The sequence below is a fragment of the Petromyzon marinus genome, chromosome 41, assembly GCF_048934315.1.
Source record: "Petromyzon marinus isolate PM22_M1 ecotype Great Lakes invasive population chromosome 41, UKy_Petmar_22M1.pri1.0, whole genome shotgun sequence".
NCBI lineage: Eukaryota > Metazoa > Chordata > Hyperoartia > Petromyzontiformes > Petromyzontidae > Petromyzon > Petromyzon marinus.
Window position 1 is genome coordinate 2447146 of NC_133707.1, and position 17420 is coordinate 2464565.

Here is a 17420-nt window from a genome sequence, read left to right on the forward strand (position 1 = left end):
ACTGGCCACCCACCCCCACGTGCTCCGTGCCAACCCTCATAGGCCAAATCGCTTCTGAAAGAATAAGTTAATAGCTCAGTGGGCTTTGCCTGGTAGGATGGGGATGGTTTAGTTGTGTGTGTGTGTGGGCGATTTATTTACCTTTTTTGTACTTTGCACTCCTATCATGCGTTGTACTTTTTGTTGTTGTAACGTTCTTACCCCGTGCGCGTACTGGACATCTGTGAAAAAGAACTTCATAGCTCATCGGATTTCTCCAGTATGAATAAACATTCTGATTCTGAGGTGCTCGCTAACGGGCACTTGCCCCAACAGTCTGTTAACGGTTACACGGGGGATTTGCGTCTTTTGTTGACCGGGCTAATGCTACGTTAATTCCTGATGCATCAGAGACATTGCAAACGAGGTGCTTTGCTAATGGGAGTCATCAAGTGATCCGAGGTGTGAAAAAGCCGGAAGCGCGCCTGCTGCTCCTTTTAAAGTACCTATCCGTCAAGCAACTCAACCGTGCCACTGCAAACTGCAAGGGAGGTGCCCCCCACAAGACTTGTAGGTCAATTCATCGCGGTGTGGCACGATATTTGTTGCTATATTTAATATTTGTTCATGCGAGTTTGATTTTCGCGAATATGTATTGCATACACATGTTTGGAATATGGTTAGTTTTTCGAGAGAGAGGAAAATTGAAAATAATGTATTTAATATGTTGTTGACAGCTGAGGATATATTGACTCGGTGTGTTGGCGGAAATCAAAGATATAACTGATGTAGCACAGCAACACTGAGTGTACGGCGTTTCGCTGCACGTGGTCTGTGCCCGCCAGACCAGAGACACGTGACTAGTGTAGCTAGCTAGGTGGTGACCACCAGGCTAGCTACACTAGTTACCACGTGACTAGTGTAGCTAGCCAGGTGGTGACCACCAGGCTAGCTACACTAGTTACCACGTGACTAGTGTAGCTAGCCAGGTGGTGACCACCAGGCTAGCTACACTAGTTATCACGTGACTAGTGTAGCTAGCCAGGTGGTGACCACCAGGCTAGCTACACTAGTTATCACGTGACTAGTGTAGCTCGCCAGGTGGTGACCACCAGGCTAGCTACACTAGTTACCACGTGACTAGTGTAGCTAGCCAGGTGGTGACCACCAGGCTAGCTACACTAGTTACCACGTGACTAGTGTAGCTAGCCAGGTGGTGACCACCAGGCTAGCTACACTAGTTACCACGTGACTAGTGCAGCTAGCTAGGTGGTGACCACCAGGCTAGCTACAATAGTTACCACGTGACTAGTGTAGCTAGCCAGGTGGTGACCACCAGGCTAGCTACACTAGTTACCACGTGACTAGTGCAGCTAGCCAGGTGGTGACCACCAGGCTAGCTACACTAGTTACCACGTGACTAGTGCAGCTAGCCAGGTGGTGACCACCAGGCTAGCTACACTAGTTACCACGTGACTAGTGTAGCTAGCCAGGTGGTGACCACCAGGCTAGCTACACTAGTTACCACGTGACTAGTGTAGCTAGCCAGGTGGTGACCACCAGGCTAGCTACACTAGTCACGTGACCACTGAGTGTACGGCATTTCGCTGCACGTGGTCTGTGCCCGCCAGACCAGAGACATCTATCGCACACCCGATCCGACCACGATCAGATTGGCAAAATAGCTGCGTGCGTTATAAATTGTCGATTTAAATGTCACAAGCAGTAAACAATTGAAATGGCGCATGTTTGATAGTTCAACACGTTTAATACCTCTTTATTTGATTATTTCATATGTTAATGTTATCTTATTGGTTCTTTCGGTAAAGTCACGTAGAAACCTTGTTGTTGTGGCCGAAACGTCGTGAGAATTTTATTGTCTTATTTTGTTTTATTGTTTTATTCTCATTCTACGTGACTTTACCAAAAGAACCAAGAAGATGAATCCTTGCAGTCACGAAAGCTTTAAATCGAAATGTAAATGTTAATTGAGGATATTGCCATGAATTTAACCAACCATATATAAAATCAAACATAGCAACACAACATTTTGATTAGCCATCGAACAAAGACGGCCACCGCATCGCACGCTTTCAGATGCGCGGGCGCGGCCGTCTGGAACGCTCTTTCTTCCGATATTAGGAAGCCACTGGAGCTATGCACTTTTAAATCATCTGGATTTAAAATGTATTTCTTTAGAACTGATTTTTTTTTCATTGTGGGATGCATAAACAGAGATTAACATGTGATTATTGACGTGATTAATGTGATGCTTCGTACGTAACGAACGTGACATCGCCTTCCAAGTTGGGCAATGCGATGACGTCACATGACGGCACGCTTTCTGATGTCATTACCTTGGCCAGAAAACGCATACGTTTTGGGAAACCCTTTGATCAATTTGTCTCGTTTTCTTTTGGGCAAGTCTCTAGTAACACAAGTTAAAATTAAAGTTGTATGCATATTGGATCATTTTTACGAGAGCAATTGTGAGCCCAAGTTACAGACAGACAAAGCTAAAGTATTAACACCCCCAACCTTAGCCGCACAATATATTTGTTTAATTATCTACTTGACCTCCGCCCTTCCTCTCTTACCTGTTTTATTTCTTCTAATCCTATTTGCAGGTGTATTGAACCAGAACGCTTTTGGAACTCATAGGAATACCTCTGACGTCTGAACAAATCAGCTCCAGACCAGATTTGTACTCCCAAAAGAAAATAATTAAAATGAGATGTGTGTGTGTGTGCTTGTCCAATCGAATTCCCAGGAGTTTAAAAGCGAGAACTTTAAGTCATAGATCGATAGCCATTACAGTGCAGTAGTAAATACAAGTTTAGAACACGGTGGCAGCCAATCATCCCACTGCTAATGTACCAAGGATAGGATATATAAGCATGCTAACCTTGGATGGTACATTACAATTAAACGATTAAAACTATTTATTATTTTACCAGGTAAGGCCCACTGAGCTATATAGCTCTTTTTCAGAAGCGACCGTGCTATCTCAAATGAAAGCTCAACGAATTAGATTGTACGTGCAAATTTGTAGCAGCCAAAAACTAAACATTAATCTTGCCATCCCGATGGCTTCGTTGCCGATTGAAAGCATCCCAAACATTATTTATAACGCGTGGCCTACGTAACATCAGCACCAACGTCACATGGTAATGTGCCTGCAGGAGCTCATAGTTCAAACAGTCGTTTGGGTTTAATGAAAGACTCCTTGAAAACAAAGCTCAATGAGCGTCCCAGTCTCATGACAGTACCCATTGTGCGCACGGACAGCTGCTTTTACACTCCGCTGCTGGATGAAGGCTTCCCCACACCGCACGATGCGTGAGCTTTCATCGACCATCCTGCACCGCGCGGGCGCGGGTTCGTGTCGCTGTGTTGAAGGCCAGGAGTGTAGACATGGGGGCAATGCAATAAAAATTATTGACATTTATAATGTGCAATTCATCCAGGGATCTCGTTACAACAATGGATTTTGCGACATGTAATTGCTCATTATTTGGTGATACTGCATTGGCAGTGCTGCAACAAGCACATTCTTCAATGAAACGGTGTGCCTTAAAAGGAAAGGTATATAATTAGCGACGTTTTGGGAAATTGCCCTTCTTCATGGAACACAAATAGAGAGACCACGTGATATGAAGAACGGCCATTGCCCAAAACGTCACCTATTGTATAATTTTCCTTTTAAGTCATTGCTATTAATGAATGCATTGATTTTATTTTGTTTATGTTTCACAAAGCTACCTGATTCATCCATCGGAGTATACTACGACCATATTGAACTACTCAGAGGTAAAACAGCCAGAGTAATCATCGCGAAACTCTCAAGGTTGAAGAGCGAGAACACGATAGCACTGCTACCCTGGTGTTGTATAAATAAACCTTCGTTCATCTCTTCACGTAAGACGAAACATGATTTAGTCCAACAGCCTGTGGGTTTTCCAGACCGTGAAGCAAGTAAACCCCGGGCGATATTAGACCTGTTAAATATCATCAGCGGTCAGACTCATTAAACAAACACAACTGGGTTGCCAGATATTCATGACAAAAAAACCACCCTGGGTGAATGCTAAAAGTAACAGTGTACATTTTCATTGGCTGGAAATGCGCATGTACTGATAGACGAAAAATATATGATTCTATGTGGATATACGAAATGCATGTTTATTGTATAAGTACATGATGACTATCTATGGTCATATTTTTTGTTGTTGTTGTTGTAGCGCACGCAGGCGTGCGGTGCGTGTGAGGTTTGGCGGCAACATGGCATCTTGACTGAGGACCAGAACATCTCACACCAGAACATCTCACACCAGAACATCTCACACCAGAACATCTCACACCAGAACATCTCACACCAGAACATCTCACACCAGAACCAACATTTCTCACGCCACTCTCATAACTGATAGAAATTATTTCCTCTATATCCTGCAACAGTTTTTTTTTCTTATCGTAACTGATATTTCATTGATATTACTAAACAGCAATACAAAAAAAAACCGTGCAATTAGTGGTTATCCAGGATGTTGCACGTAACAGAAATAATATTATTGGATCTATAAGTCTCCAGGGATTTCAATATGGGACAACCGTAGACAGTGGGAAGATAATGGCTTGAGCTGAGCGCCCATCACTGAATTAATTTCATTTGATGCACATGTGTTGTCTGCTGTAATACATTTAAACACGAACGTTTGTTTATACGTAATAAGTGAGGGCTCATTGAGACGAATTACTTTTCAAAAGGAGACCCGAGATGCAACTGAAGTGTTTCGTAAATGTATCTCAGAGCAACAAAAAATGTAATGGCACAATAATGATAATATAATTCATGATGGGAAGAACTGCCTATCAAAATACAATTACTGTTGCAAAATAAAAAAAAACAACGTGGATGTTAAGGCAATGATGTGGCGGTGTCCGTAGCCAAGCGCCCCATTCCGTCAGAGTGTCACCCTGACGTTCAAGCAGAAGCAAAAACAAAGCAGACACTCACCCCCATTATTTAGGCGGGCCATTACAACAATTAAACGTTTCGGGAAATAACTGTCACTTTGATCAGTGGGCTCTATACGTTCAGATTAAATAGTTAATATCATGAGTTTGCGGGGGAGGGGGGGGCACAGGGAGGGGCGGGAATGTCCCCGTTAAAATTGTCACCTTTATTTATTTATTTTATGTAGCTTACAATTTAGTTTAAAAAAAAAACATGAATTATATGCACCCGTGATTCCTGTAAACCCCTGACCTCTCCCCCAAATATAGAAGTCAAACGCCTATGGTTCATATCCGAATTGGTTGATTCAGCTCAACCAAACTAGCCATCCTCCAGGATTGTTAAATTGGCTACCGTCCGATCTGCAACTATGTATGTGAATTGATTTAAAGCTTTCGTGACTGCAGTAATTCATATTCTTAGTTTTTTCGGTAAAGTCACGTTGAAAAGAAACAACAAAATAATAAAATATATATTTATTATATATTTTATTGTTATATATATTTTATTATTTTGTTGTTTCTCTTCAACGTGACTTTACCGAAAAAACTAAGAATATGTATGTGATGTTAATTAATCTCCTTTAGCACTGTACGTGGCCAACCGTGCTAATCTGAGGTGCGGAGGGGGGGGGGGAAATAAACTAAACACAAAAAGCAGTTCTAAAAACTACTTTGCACGAAGGGAAGTCAGGTGGTGGAAAGACGTGTCTCGAGAGACCGGTTCCTAAAACTAGAATGTCCTGTTGACTCAGTTCCATTGACTCACTGGTGCTTGTTAGGCGTGAGCGTATGTACTGCAGTGTCACTTAAACTGACACACAGCAGATGAGTAATACATTACCTGCTCAAGTGATGTTGAAAATGATCTCACCTGCAGGTTTGAGTAAAAAAGAACTATGAATGCGATGTTGTTTAACATGATGATGTTGTTGGCAGCGGCGTACAAGCACAAACAAATAATATTCGTCATTAGCACTGCCCTAAAAATAACAAGTATGTTATAGGCAATTACCCTTCAGCAGAGATCGATTGCTAATAAAAGGGCCATTGCCTGACATGCCACCTAGTCTATATATCGTTTTCATTGTAGGGCTATATTGTTGATGAATGTGCTGGGTTTGTCTTATTCATTCTGTAGTGGTATTAGGGGCCGTCCATAAATGACGTCACACACCTAGGGGGGGGAGGGGGGTCAGACATTTGTGGCGATGTGTGACGGTGTGTGACGGTGTGTGACGAGGGGGGGAGGAGGGGGTTTCATAAATGTGACGTCACATCAAAATGCGCAACTCTAAATACATGTAAACAATAGAATTGTTACAACACAAATTTTTATACATTTTCATTATTAACTATTTTATTATTTAAATTTACTAAGGTCACCTTTTTTTTTATTCCATGAAGGGGCATTTTGCTTCTCCATGGGAGAATGGAGAAGCATACATTTTTTTAATGATTGTTATTCAATATTTTGATTTTCATGATTCTACCAGGGCTTTTCATTCTGTGGAATGAATATGTCATTGTTATAATTGTACTCTCCATTTTGCTTCGCTCTACTACAAAATTTAAAGTATTTTTTTAATAGTCATAATTGCTTTTAATATTTTATAATTATAAGATAATTTCAATATAATATTCTGAATATCTGCAGTTTTGGTTAGACGTTTAATATTTTCAAGTGAATTTTATGCTAAATTTCAGCTTTCCAACGCCTCCTTTTTAATAAATGTTTTCTCCTACAACATCAGAGTGCAGCGCCACATTAAATACGCACTACAATGACAATAGTTTAAAGCGATTTGAAGCATGTTTTATTTTCAAAAATGGAAATATGGTTTTGGGAGGGGAGGGGGGGCAGAGCTTTGTGACGTCATATGTGAGGGGGGTCTGACTTTTTGTGACGCCGTGTGACGAGGGGGGGAGGGGAGTCAACAATCGGCCAAAATAGCGTGACGTCATTTATGGACGGCCCCTTAATTATTCGTAATAGAGGGTTTTGGGTTAGATCGCGTAAATATAGATGTCGTGAAACCCGCCACCACCCTCCACAACGCCTGATGAGAGTTTACTCTCCAACACACCGAGCCTGCTCTGCTAGTAACCAATTGTTGTTGTTGTTGTTTACGTGGCAAACCTTACACATTGGCTGCGTCGTGTGGTGGCGGGTTTAACGGCACATTTATATTTACGCGATTTAACCAAAAAACCCTCGATTATAGTTGGGTAGTTTTTTTTACTATATGGGATAAACAATTGTCATTAAAGATAAAGTTAACTGTTTTCCTTAATTTTATATATAAGGGCTTGTTTCAGCAGCCTGTTTCTCACTCCCACCTGAAGACGGTTGCTTGTGTGGCGATCGAAACGTCGTGATCTATGATTTTTCTTCTACCTACGTGACTTTACCGAAATAACCAATGTGTTTGTAAATATATGGCAAGCGGTTTTCAGTCAGGGGCTGGCATTGATGCCAGTAGCTCGAGTTGACCTCTAACAGTGCAGGCACCACCCAGGTAGGCCCAGTGGTATATTTGCCCTTTGGTGGGAATACAGCAGCAGACAAACTTGGTCCCTGCCATAGGAACGAGGACTCTACACACAAAAACACTACCAATGAGAATGAGTATCACCCATGGTGGCCTGTTGATGCTTCCCGTTGCTCTTCAAGAATGGGAATAATATACCGTAGTAATGCACTGCTGGGCCGGCAAGAGGACATGACATTGTGTGAGTCGTGGGTAAATTTACATTTTTATTTGAAGCTTTCGTGACTGCAGGTATCCGTACTCTTTGGTTCTTTCGGTAAAGTCACGCAGGTAGAAAATGAAATAAAATACCTACGTGACTTAACCGCAAGAACCAAATAGTATAAATGAACATGGTTCCTCTTTACAGAACAACTGTCATATATTATACATTAGCCGTGGTACCATTAACCATACTCCTGCAAATGAGATTTCCCCATCTTAGAGAAGTACCAGCGTCATTTATCACACTACTGGCAAAAATCATCAAAGCCATGAGTTTCCTTGCATCGCTGGGGGTGGGTATCGCTCACGACTTTGTGAGTTTGGGAGTCCCCCCCGGGGTGACGTGAAACAACTCATCGCTGCCACAATCCCTTCGCGTTTGTTGCAGGAAGTCGCTGCGCTCTCGCTCACGCGCGATTGACTCGGCCTGCAGGGGAGGAGGGAGGGAGGGAGGAGGTGGGGGAAGCTTTGAGTGCCGTGACAGCCGTAAGTGTGCATGCAAGGGAGGTGGTGGTGGTGGTGCTAGCGGCGGCGGCGGCGGGGGGTGGGTGGTGATGCTGACATGGCCGAGTCGCGCGACGCTGGAAGGTCACGATGGTGTTCCTACTTTGCCGTCAAGCTCATGCTGGTCACGTACGCCTTTCTGTGCTGGGTCAGTCCGCGACGCCGGCTTGTTGGTGGACACACGCGCACACACACACACGTACACACACACACGTACACACACACACGTGCGTCTTGTGTGTTGTAGGTGTGCGGCGTGTAAACATCGCCACTGGGGAGACGAAGGCGGCCGGGCGTGATGCTGGCCACCCACCCCCCTCCTCGTTGTGCCACAGTGCCGGTAGCCTTCCTAGGTGCAGCTCGCTAACAGCACTTGCCCCAACGAGGCTACACGGGGGAGCTTTGTGTTGTAGGGGAGCGGTGGTGCAGCGGTTAGCGCTACGCTGCTGCTACCCAACCCGGCGTACCGAGTTCGATTCCAGCTCACGGCCAGCACCCAGTGACGAATATCTCTGAACCGGTCATGGGCCCTCTCGCAGGTCGACTCAGCCTCAAATGTGTACCTGGTGCGGTGTGTAGTCGACACAACCCTTCACTCGCTGAAGGCAACTTGCCCCAACAGTCTGTCAAAGGCTATGGGGGGGGGGGGGGTCTTTGTTTTACACTGGTACTGTGTTCTGTGCTGCTGTGTTCTGTGGTACTGTGTTCTGTGTTGGTGCTGTGTCCTGTGCTGCTGTGTCCTGTGGTGGTGGTGCTGCTGTGTCCTGTGGTGCTGTGTTCTGTGTTGGTGCTGTGTTCTGTGGTGGTGGTGGTACTGTTGTGTCCTGTGGTGCTGTGTCCTGTGCTGGTGCTGTGTCCTGTGGTGGTAGTACTGCTGTGTCCTGTGCTGCTGTGTTCTGTGCTGGTGCTGTGTCCTGTGCTGCTGTGTCCTGTGATGGTGGTGCTGCTGTGTTCTGTGGTGGTGGTACTGCTGTGTCCTGTGGTGTTGTGTTCTGTGGTGCTGGTGCTGCTGTGTCCTGTGGTGTTGTGTTCTGTGGTGCTGGTGCTGCTGTGTTCTGTGCTGCTGCTGTGTTCTGTGGTGGTGGTGGTACTGCTGTGTCCTGTGGTGCTGTGTCCTGTGGTGCTGCATGTAAAAGGACGTTATACAGAGACGTCCATAACGTGTGTCTGTGTCACGTAGTGGGAGCGGTGGTGCAGCGGTTAGCGCTACGCTACGAACCCGGCGATCCGGATTCGATTCCCGCTCACGGCGAACAGCGGTGACGATTATCTTGAGCCGGTCCTGGGCCTCCCCTAGGTCGACTCAGCCTCAAAATGTGTACCTGGTGCGGTGTGTAAACATTGCCACTGGGGAGACAAAGGCGGTCGGGCGTGGTGCTGGCCACCCACCCCCTCGTGTGCCGTGTCGGCCTTCACAGGTGCTCACCAACAGCACTTGCCCCAACAGTCTGTTAAGCTGTGCGTACTGTAATGGTCTTAATATAAGGGTCTCCCCTCCTCGTACAGTAGTGGTAACGTAATGTGTTGTGAATTGCTTCCTGAAAGAGGCTGTGTATATGTTTTACCACACACCACCGCGTAGTGTACACTATCGCGTATACTACAACACTGCAGTGTACACTACACTCATCATACTACAACACGCTGTAGTGTACACTACACTCACCATATTACAACACTCTGTAGTGTACACTACACTCATCACACTACAACACTGTAGTGTACACTACAACACTGTAGTGTACACTACACTCATCATACTACAACACTCTGTAGTGTACACTACACTCATCATACTGCAACACTGTAGTGTACACTACAACACGCTGTAGTGTACACTACACTCATCATACTACAACACTCTGTAGTGTACACTACACTCATCATACTACAACACTGTAGTGTACACTACAACACGCTGTAGTGTACACTACACTCATCAAACTACAACACCCTGTAGTGTACACTACACTCATCAAACTACAACACTCTGTAGTGTACACTACACTCATCATACTACAACACTCTGTAGTGTACACTACACTCATCAAACTACAACACTGTAGTGTACACTACAACACGCTGTAGTGTACACTACAACACGCTGTAGTGTACACTACAACACGCTGTAGTGTACACTACAACACGCTGTAGTGTACACTACAACACGCTGTAGTGTACACTACAACACGCTGTAGTGTACACTACACTCATCATACAACACTCATGAGATACCGTACACACATGGACACTCTTCGCACGTGCTTTGTGCCACTGTGGCTATGAGATGTTAACTGCCTCGCCTGGTATGCAGGAGGTCGTGGGTTCAATCTCCTACCCTGACGCCCGCTGTATATTTGGAGTTTGCGGTGTCTCTCTCTGTCTCTCCCCTCTGGTCGTGTGGATTTTTCTCCGGGTCCTCCGGTTTTTGCCTGCACATTTAGATTCATGCGTTTTGAGTATTTGGCTGCTAAGCATTTCCACATGATAAGCCACTTCGTGGAACATATCACTTGTTGCCAGTTCGTTTCTGAAATAGAGCTAAAAAGCTCCGTGTTTAGTTTACATACTCCAGTAGTATACTAATACACAGCCTGTGTGCCTTTGTGTACCTAGCCTGGCACAAGCGGTGACATCACCGCTGATTAGTCGCAAATGTCGGTTGATGTTATTGTAAACAACCTTCAAATCAGTATCAACAACTTAATTTAAGTCAAGATTTAACTTTATTTAGACTGCAGCAGGAATCCGATGAGCTATGAAGCTCTTTCTCATGGATGCCATCTATGGGCGGGTAAACACGTTACATCAGAGAAAATAGTAAGCAAGTTACAAAACAGTTATATTTGTATAAATACTTCTTACTACTGTATAAAACACACACAAACACACTTAAGGGGTAGTTGTGCATTATTTTTGCGGTTACCAGATGTCCCCACCGGGTCAGACCAAAAGGCGGACACATTTATTTACTCAAAGCCTCGTAGATCCTTAATCATCAGCACTGTGCAACAGGATAGCAATCCTGTTTTGGGTTTCAGTGCAACACCGGTCGGCACCACATGTCGGGACAAATCAATTTCCTAACACCCCGATCGCAGATGTCACCAAATTTCTGAAGCTCTCCGGGTAAAATCTTCCTCCCAAAAAAATAACCTCGAACAGAAACGAAATAATTTGATCTGGCAATGCTGGGTCCAAAGTAGTTGTCAGTTTTGACAACAGCTGGTTCTCACTTCTGCCCAAGAGGTGAGTTTTTGTGGTCACAGGTTAGAATTGCCATCCCAGTGCTGTTTAAAAAAAAAGTGTCTGTGAATCAGAATATGTGCTTTTTCTGGAGGAATCCGATGAGCTATAAAGTTATTTTTCACAGACGTCCAGTCGGGGCGAGTAAGAACGTTACAGCAACAATTCATCATCCGCCATGTGCTCCTGGTCTCAGTTGCGTCCGCCACTAGAAGCCCGACTCGTGCTTTAGTAGTAGTAATTGAAAAACCCAGCTTCACATTATCAATTCATGAAGAAATCCAGTCAATCGATATGAATGCTTTTGTGTGTGCAACGTTATAGCATTGGCATCATGTAAGTTTGGCTCAACCTACTCTCTGAGAGTCGTGATTAATTATTGAAAAATGCTGCTCAGTAAATTACTGTTCTTATTGTGTTACTTGTGTTCGAGGCACAAGCAACTGTGTTGACCAACGTACACTACTTTACTTGAAAATAATGGAAACAAGTAATTTGAAGTCGAGTGTCGTGTGCAGTCTTGACACGTTCCACAAGCAATCCCAATTGCTGTGGAAATCCCTTGCAGGATATAGATTGGTCCCCCAGGTGCTGAAATACGGTTACTGTATGTATATAGTATTAGTAAATAGTATATGAATAACTGAATTTGCATAACGGTCTGCACAATCAAAAGTAAAAACCCAATAACCACCTTACAGTTCCTGTTTATCACCAAGCTGTTTATCACCAAGTTGCTCTTGCTATGATATGCTTCATTGGAGTATAAGTATTTTTTGGTGAGTTTTTTTTTTAGCTTTTGCCATGTTGGTGACCAAGGAGGTTCACTCTTGCAAAGGAGACGTCCTGTTCCCTTTTGAGTTGTCACCTCATTGAACTGTAAATTGTAACTGTGCATTAGATGTAAAAGTCGATGTTAATACCAAAGCAACCGTGAGTGGTGGGCGATATCTGAACCAGTCCTGGGTCTCCCCCTTCAACCTGCAATGACCAGCGTGGTGAAGTATGGCCACACAACCCCCATGACTGACGTGGCATATGGAGGTCTTCATCTCGAGGTGGAATGGCAAAGGCTGTACACGTGTATTGTACATGTTGGGAGTGTCTAATTGTATTGCCTAGTGTAATGAATTAAATTATAGACTTGTGCAACATTAACAGGCAAAATAAAGGTTTTTGGGTTAGATCGCGTTTATTTATAAATGTGTCGTAACCCTCCACTACCCGACACGGCCAATCAGCAAAAAAAGGTGTCACGTTGACAAAAGACAAATAATTCACTACTTTAGCCCACCGGTGTGTTGAAGAGTGAATCCACATTTACAGTTTGAGTACGACGTTTCGCTGGTAAATACATCCAGCATCATCGGGCAATTCGCCAGAATGGTAAAGCCCTCGCTTGCTCCCGGTTTTATATAGAGCAGCAGGGTGACGTCATCATTTAACTCATATCAGGTGCAGTGATTAGAGGCGGAGGGGGGGATATTGTAATTATATAATCGATTAGTAATCAGTCATTGGTTATGATTAGTAATGAGTTGTAGATTAGTAATTCTTTAATCAAAATGTAATGTGTATTATTTAATAATACGCTTCCAGGCCGCACTAAGCCTGTAGCTGTCAGAGCGATTAAAGTTATTATTAAATAATATTGGTCGCGAAAGCCTACGTGTTAAACTGATTACCAGGCAAGTGCAATCACATGAAAAGAACGGTGTTTGCACTTTTAACTGATTCAACTGTACGACTTGAGTAAACAAACACCATCCGGGTGGGTGGATGGAATGAGACTGAGATCAAGTGCAGTGAACTTCCCTTTTCATGCGGGGAATATTCAGCATGGTGACAAGGCGTGGGTTGACTTTGTGGTTGCCGACGTGGGCATTGATTAAACCCTTGAGTGAAAGCCGTGGCTTGTTAGCGGTTGCACGCGAGCCGCCTTAAAAACAACGACTTCTCAAAAATGTCCACGGAATCTAATGAGACACTTGAACTGTGAAAAAAAGACATGTGGAAGTTAAGCTCACCAGTTGCCACAGAGGCATTGGAGTGATGTGTGCATGCATCCATGGAATTGCACTGAGACATAAAGAGGAACGTGTGTATATGAAACGTATGCAGGTTAGAGATGTAGTTTTGACTCTGTGGGGTTTGGGCAGGCATCATCACATATGCCAGACCATGGACCCTGAATCCTCCTTCCTAAGTTCAGGGCCATGTGATAACACCCAAGGCCCTCAACCCAGAACATTTTAAATCACCCAAAACTTAATGTGTGCCTTTTATCGTATGACGTTTGAAAACAAAAAAAGCCACAGGGTACAATTGTGTGCTTGAATATCGTGTGCCATTCCTCAGCATGCAGGGTGTTTGCCGTGTCCCACCAGAATACAAATGTACAGGGCTCTGAATTACACATTTTTCCCCTTCCAAGTTTGTGGTGGTTTGCATATGTTGATACTGCTTACTGCTATTCTAAACCATCAAGCCCAAATTGGTTCAGGTTATCATCATTATATGCTTTACAAATACAAATAAATATATTAATGAAATACCTCTCTCCTTGCTTCACTGCCCCTTTGACCAGCATGGTCAAACAAACGCAGAATTTGGCTCTCCGATGTGTTGTCGGGTTGTACCGTGTGTTATTTGGCACAATGTCCGACGTTTCGCTCCACGTACTGAGAGCTTCTTCGGGAACTGAATTGACCAGCTGATGAAGCTCCCAGCACAGAGAGCAGAGTACCCGACGTTGTTCCGAACATCACGGAGTAAAACAGAGCGGAGAGCTGTACGGCACGACCAAGAAAGCCCTCGTAGGAGCTGAGGTTTGACAGAGGCCATCATCATGACGATCCGTGGGCAGATAGCTCATAGGTGTCCACTGCACATTTCGTTATTTGTTTCCACTTTCCTCCTCTATCTTGTGCCACTATGCTCATGTAGGGCCACATCTTTCTCACACCAATCTCTTACATCGTCGTCAAGCCATTCTCTGGTAGGTTTTTTCTCTCTTTCCAGTTCCTTCCATTTTTCTGAACACACGTTTAATTTTCCTGTTGTTATCCATCCTACATTTGTGTCCAAATAGTGCCAGCTTCCTTCTCAAAGGGCACTTGACACACGGCACTGAACCTTGGAAACGATCATGAATGATGACGATCACACACCGTTGTTCGTCATCGCTAAACTCTCGCTCAGGTTAACTCGTGCGACATTGGTTTAATAGAGTTACCTGCCCTGCGAATGCCAGTGTGTGCGAGCCAAGGATAACATGCGTGCTCAATGTTCCCCATTCAGGGGCGTGCATGCGATCAATCATCAGTCATCAACTTAATTTCACTGCAGCGCTCTCCATTAGGCAAGCGAATCTCAAAGCTCTCGCCTGGACTAGATTAGTTTGGTCGCACGGAATTTACTGTTGGAACGAGTTCAACATACATACATTACTTCAGTATGCAAGTTAATACCTACGGGAATTGTCTAAGAGTGATGATAACGGGAAGAGATCACAGAGGCGATGTCTGCGCACAGGATATCGCATTGTGTATTGAGGTTCATAGTTCATTTAGTTCATAGTTCATTTATTTGGTATAGCCCTGTGAGCCATTCGGCTCTTGAATCGGGTGCAACCGCAACAAACAAAAAACATGAACAAGAAAACATCTTAAAGTGATTATGTGACTGTGCAAACAGAAAATACTGGAAAAAAATATCAAAATATTCCTGAAATAGCACCGTACACCAACGCTGTGTGCAAAAATCCCAGTGGGATGCAAGTCAAATAACAACAACAACCACAAGACAACTAAGATTAAGGCCATCAGTCTTAACTCCGTACTACAATAAACAAAAACATGGCCAAAACAAAAAAAACGTTTTCAAAATCACCAAAATAAAAGCCATAAATCCAATGTAACAGTGATCATAGGGACTGTGACCGAATTTTTAACAATAAACTACATAAATCAATTATAACACCAAAATCTAGAGCCATATTTTAGGCCACTGAATAGCAGTGGCAGCTAGGGTTGTACAACTCCTCTAGAGCAGTTTTGAGTGAAGATCTCATAGGTAGTGATTCAAGTTGCAGTTTATTGGCAATAGCATTCCAGACCCTGGGGGCATCAATAGCAAAGGCCCTTCCTCCAGTTTTTGTACGGCAATAGGGAATGTGAAGCTGGTAAATGAGCGAAGACCTGACGTCAAATTTGTTCTTTGAAACAGAGAGGAGATCCAGTAGGTAGTCTGCGGAATTTTTTGTAAGTACATCGTGAATAAATAAGATCTGGTGCACAAGCCGTCGAACATTAAGAGATGTTAAGTTTGATCCAATGTAATGGTGCAGCCCATCAATTGCTTGCTCACACTACTGCTGGTGGAAGGGCCTCTTGGGTATCTCTAGCGAGTATCTTGGAAGATGTCAGAGAACCCACACTTTACCCTATCACGCGTGACCTGCCGATCGACTAACTGTAGTGAGAACATTAATACTGCAGTGTTGACAGGCGGTGGAGCATTGAAGAAGCATGCACCGGTGTTGCAACTGCCGCACCGGGATATTGCATTGAACTGATGACCTGGGTTGCAGTGTGCCAACCGTTACACCCTGACAGCATTCTAATTCCACGTTAAAACTACACTATACATGTGTACACATGGCAAAAGCGTAATCGTAATAATGTTTAGTGTCATGTATAGCTGAGTCGTTCGTGCTAATTACATCTCACAATCACTGAGGACCCACAGACGAGCTGGAAGGTAGCAGTCAGCCGGCGAGGAGGCACTATAAACAATTGCCCAAGTTCTGCAGTCCTCCATATATTACGGTTTAAATTGTTTTTGTTTGGAAGCAATAGTTTGGTTATTTTACAGTTGCATGCCATTAAATAGCTACAAGGTTTTTCTTCACGTGCTTTTTCCGGAACCGACGGAAATAATGTGTTTGCAAATACAGGTATTTAGCAGCGTGTTTACCTTCTGAATTCAACATGCAGCTGAATGTTTTCAATTTTTCTGTGGTTAATGTTATTCATTCACGAAATTTTCTAAAGAAATGGATAGCCACAACTGCTCTCAGGATCTCCTCTGAATTATGTATTAATTACATTTCCCAGGATGGAATAAAATTGGTAAAGTAAGCAATTTACAATATAAGAGCCTGCATTGGCTTGGATGTCAGAGATAGCAAACTGATTTCCATTAATGTATTCATTAACTTATTTATAGTGTTTTCAATTAGATGGCATACAAACTTATTTCAAGAGGTTTATCTCATGAGACAAGCTGAAAACCTCGGTGCTTGTGGATACATCGGAGCCTATGGCAAGCATCATTATCATCAGGCATGATCTATCACATTCGCTCACAGTGCTGCAGTTTAACAATCCATCAAATAGCTTCTGCACAGAAAGACTCATCCCATTGCTTCATCCCCTCGGTGGATATCCTATCGGACGTATTTCTTCCTTTGGCTGTCACTCATTTATTGGTGTCGACCACAAGCCCACCATCTCTTCTAGCTGCGCGACCAAGGCCAAGCCCACTTAACCGAGGGCCACAAAAGATCTGTGGCGTTGACACGGTTAAAAAAGCTGCTTCGCCACAAAAGTAGCTCTCAGGGCTTACGCAAACCGATGGCGTACGACATATACGGGGCAAACACTTCTAAGGTACATACACGGTTCAATTGTGTAATTAATTGCCAGTGTAAAAAAGATGCTTATTTCTTGATATTCTTTGGGTCTTTCGGTAAAGTCACGTAGATAGGTTCAAAGAAAATAACAAAAAAAATACTTTATCGAAAGACCCAAAGAATATGAATTCCTGCAGTCGTGAAAGCTTTAAGTCAATATTTTTTTATTTCTTGAGTTGGCGCATCATAACATTGCCAATTTGCACTGGTAACCACTCCGTCGG

General features: G+C 43.7%; 1 protein-coding gene across 4 annotated transcripts in view; it reads left to right on the forward strand.

Moving 5' to 3' along the window:
* The first annotated feature begins 8267 nt into the window (after nt 1–8267).
* LOC116950935 (tetraspanin-15-like) overlaps nt 8268–17420 on the forward strand; it is a 311303-nt gene continuing 302150 nt past the window's right edge. For 3 of the 4 annotated variants that reach the window (XM_032969120.2, XM_032969121.2, XM_076073223.1), the window contains exon 1: nt 8269–8403. In XM_032969120.2, coding sequence (XP_032825011.1) covers nt 8314–8403 — 90 coding nt within the window. In that variant the 5' untranslated portion in view covers nt 8269–8313. Of the gene's footprint in view, nt 8404–17420 lie in introns of all 4 variants that reach the window. The other variant, XM_032969122.2, reaches the window with a different exon arrangement.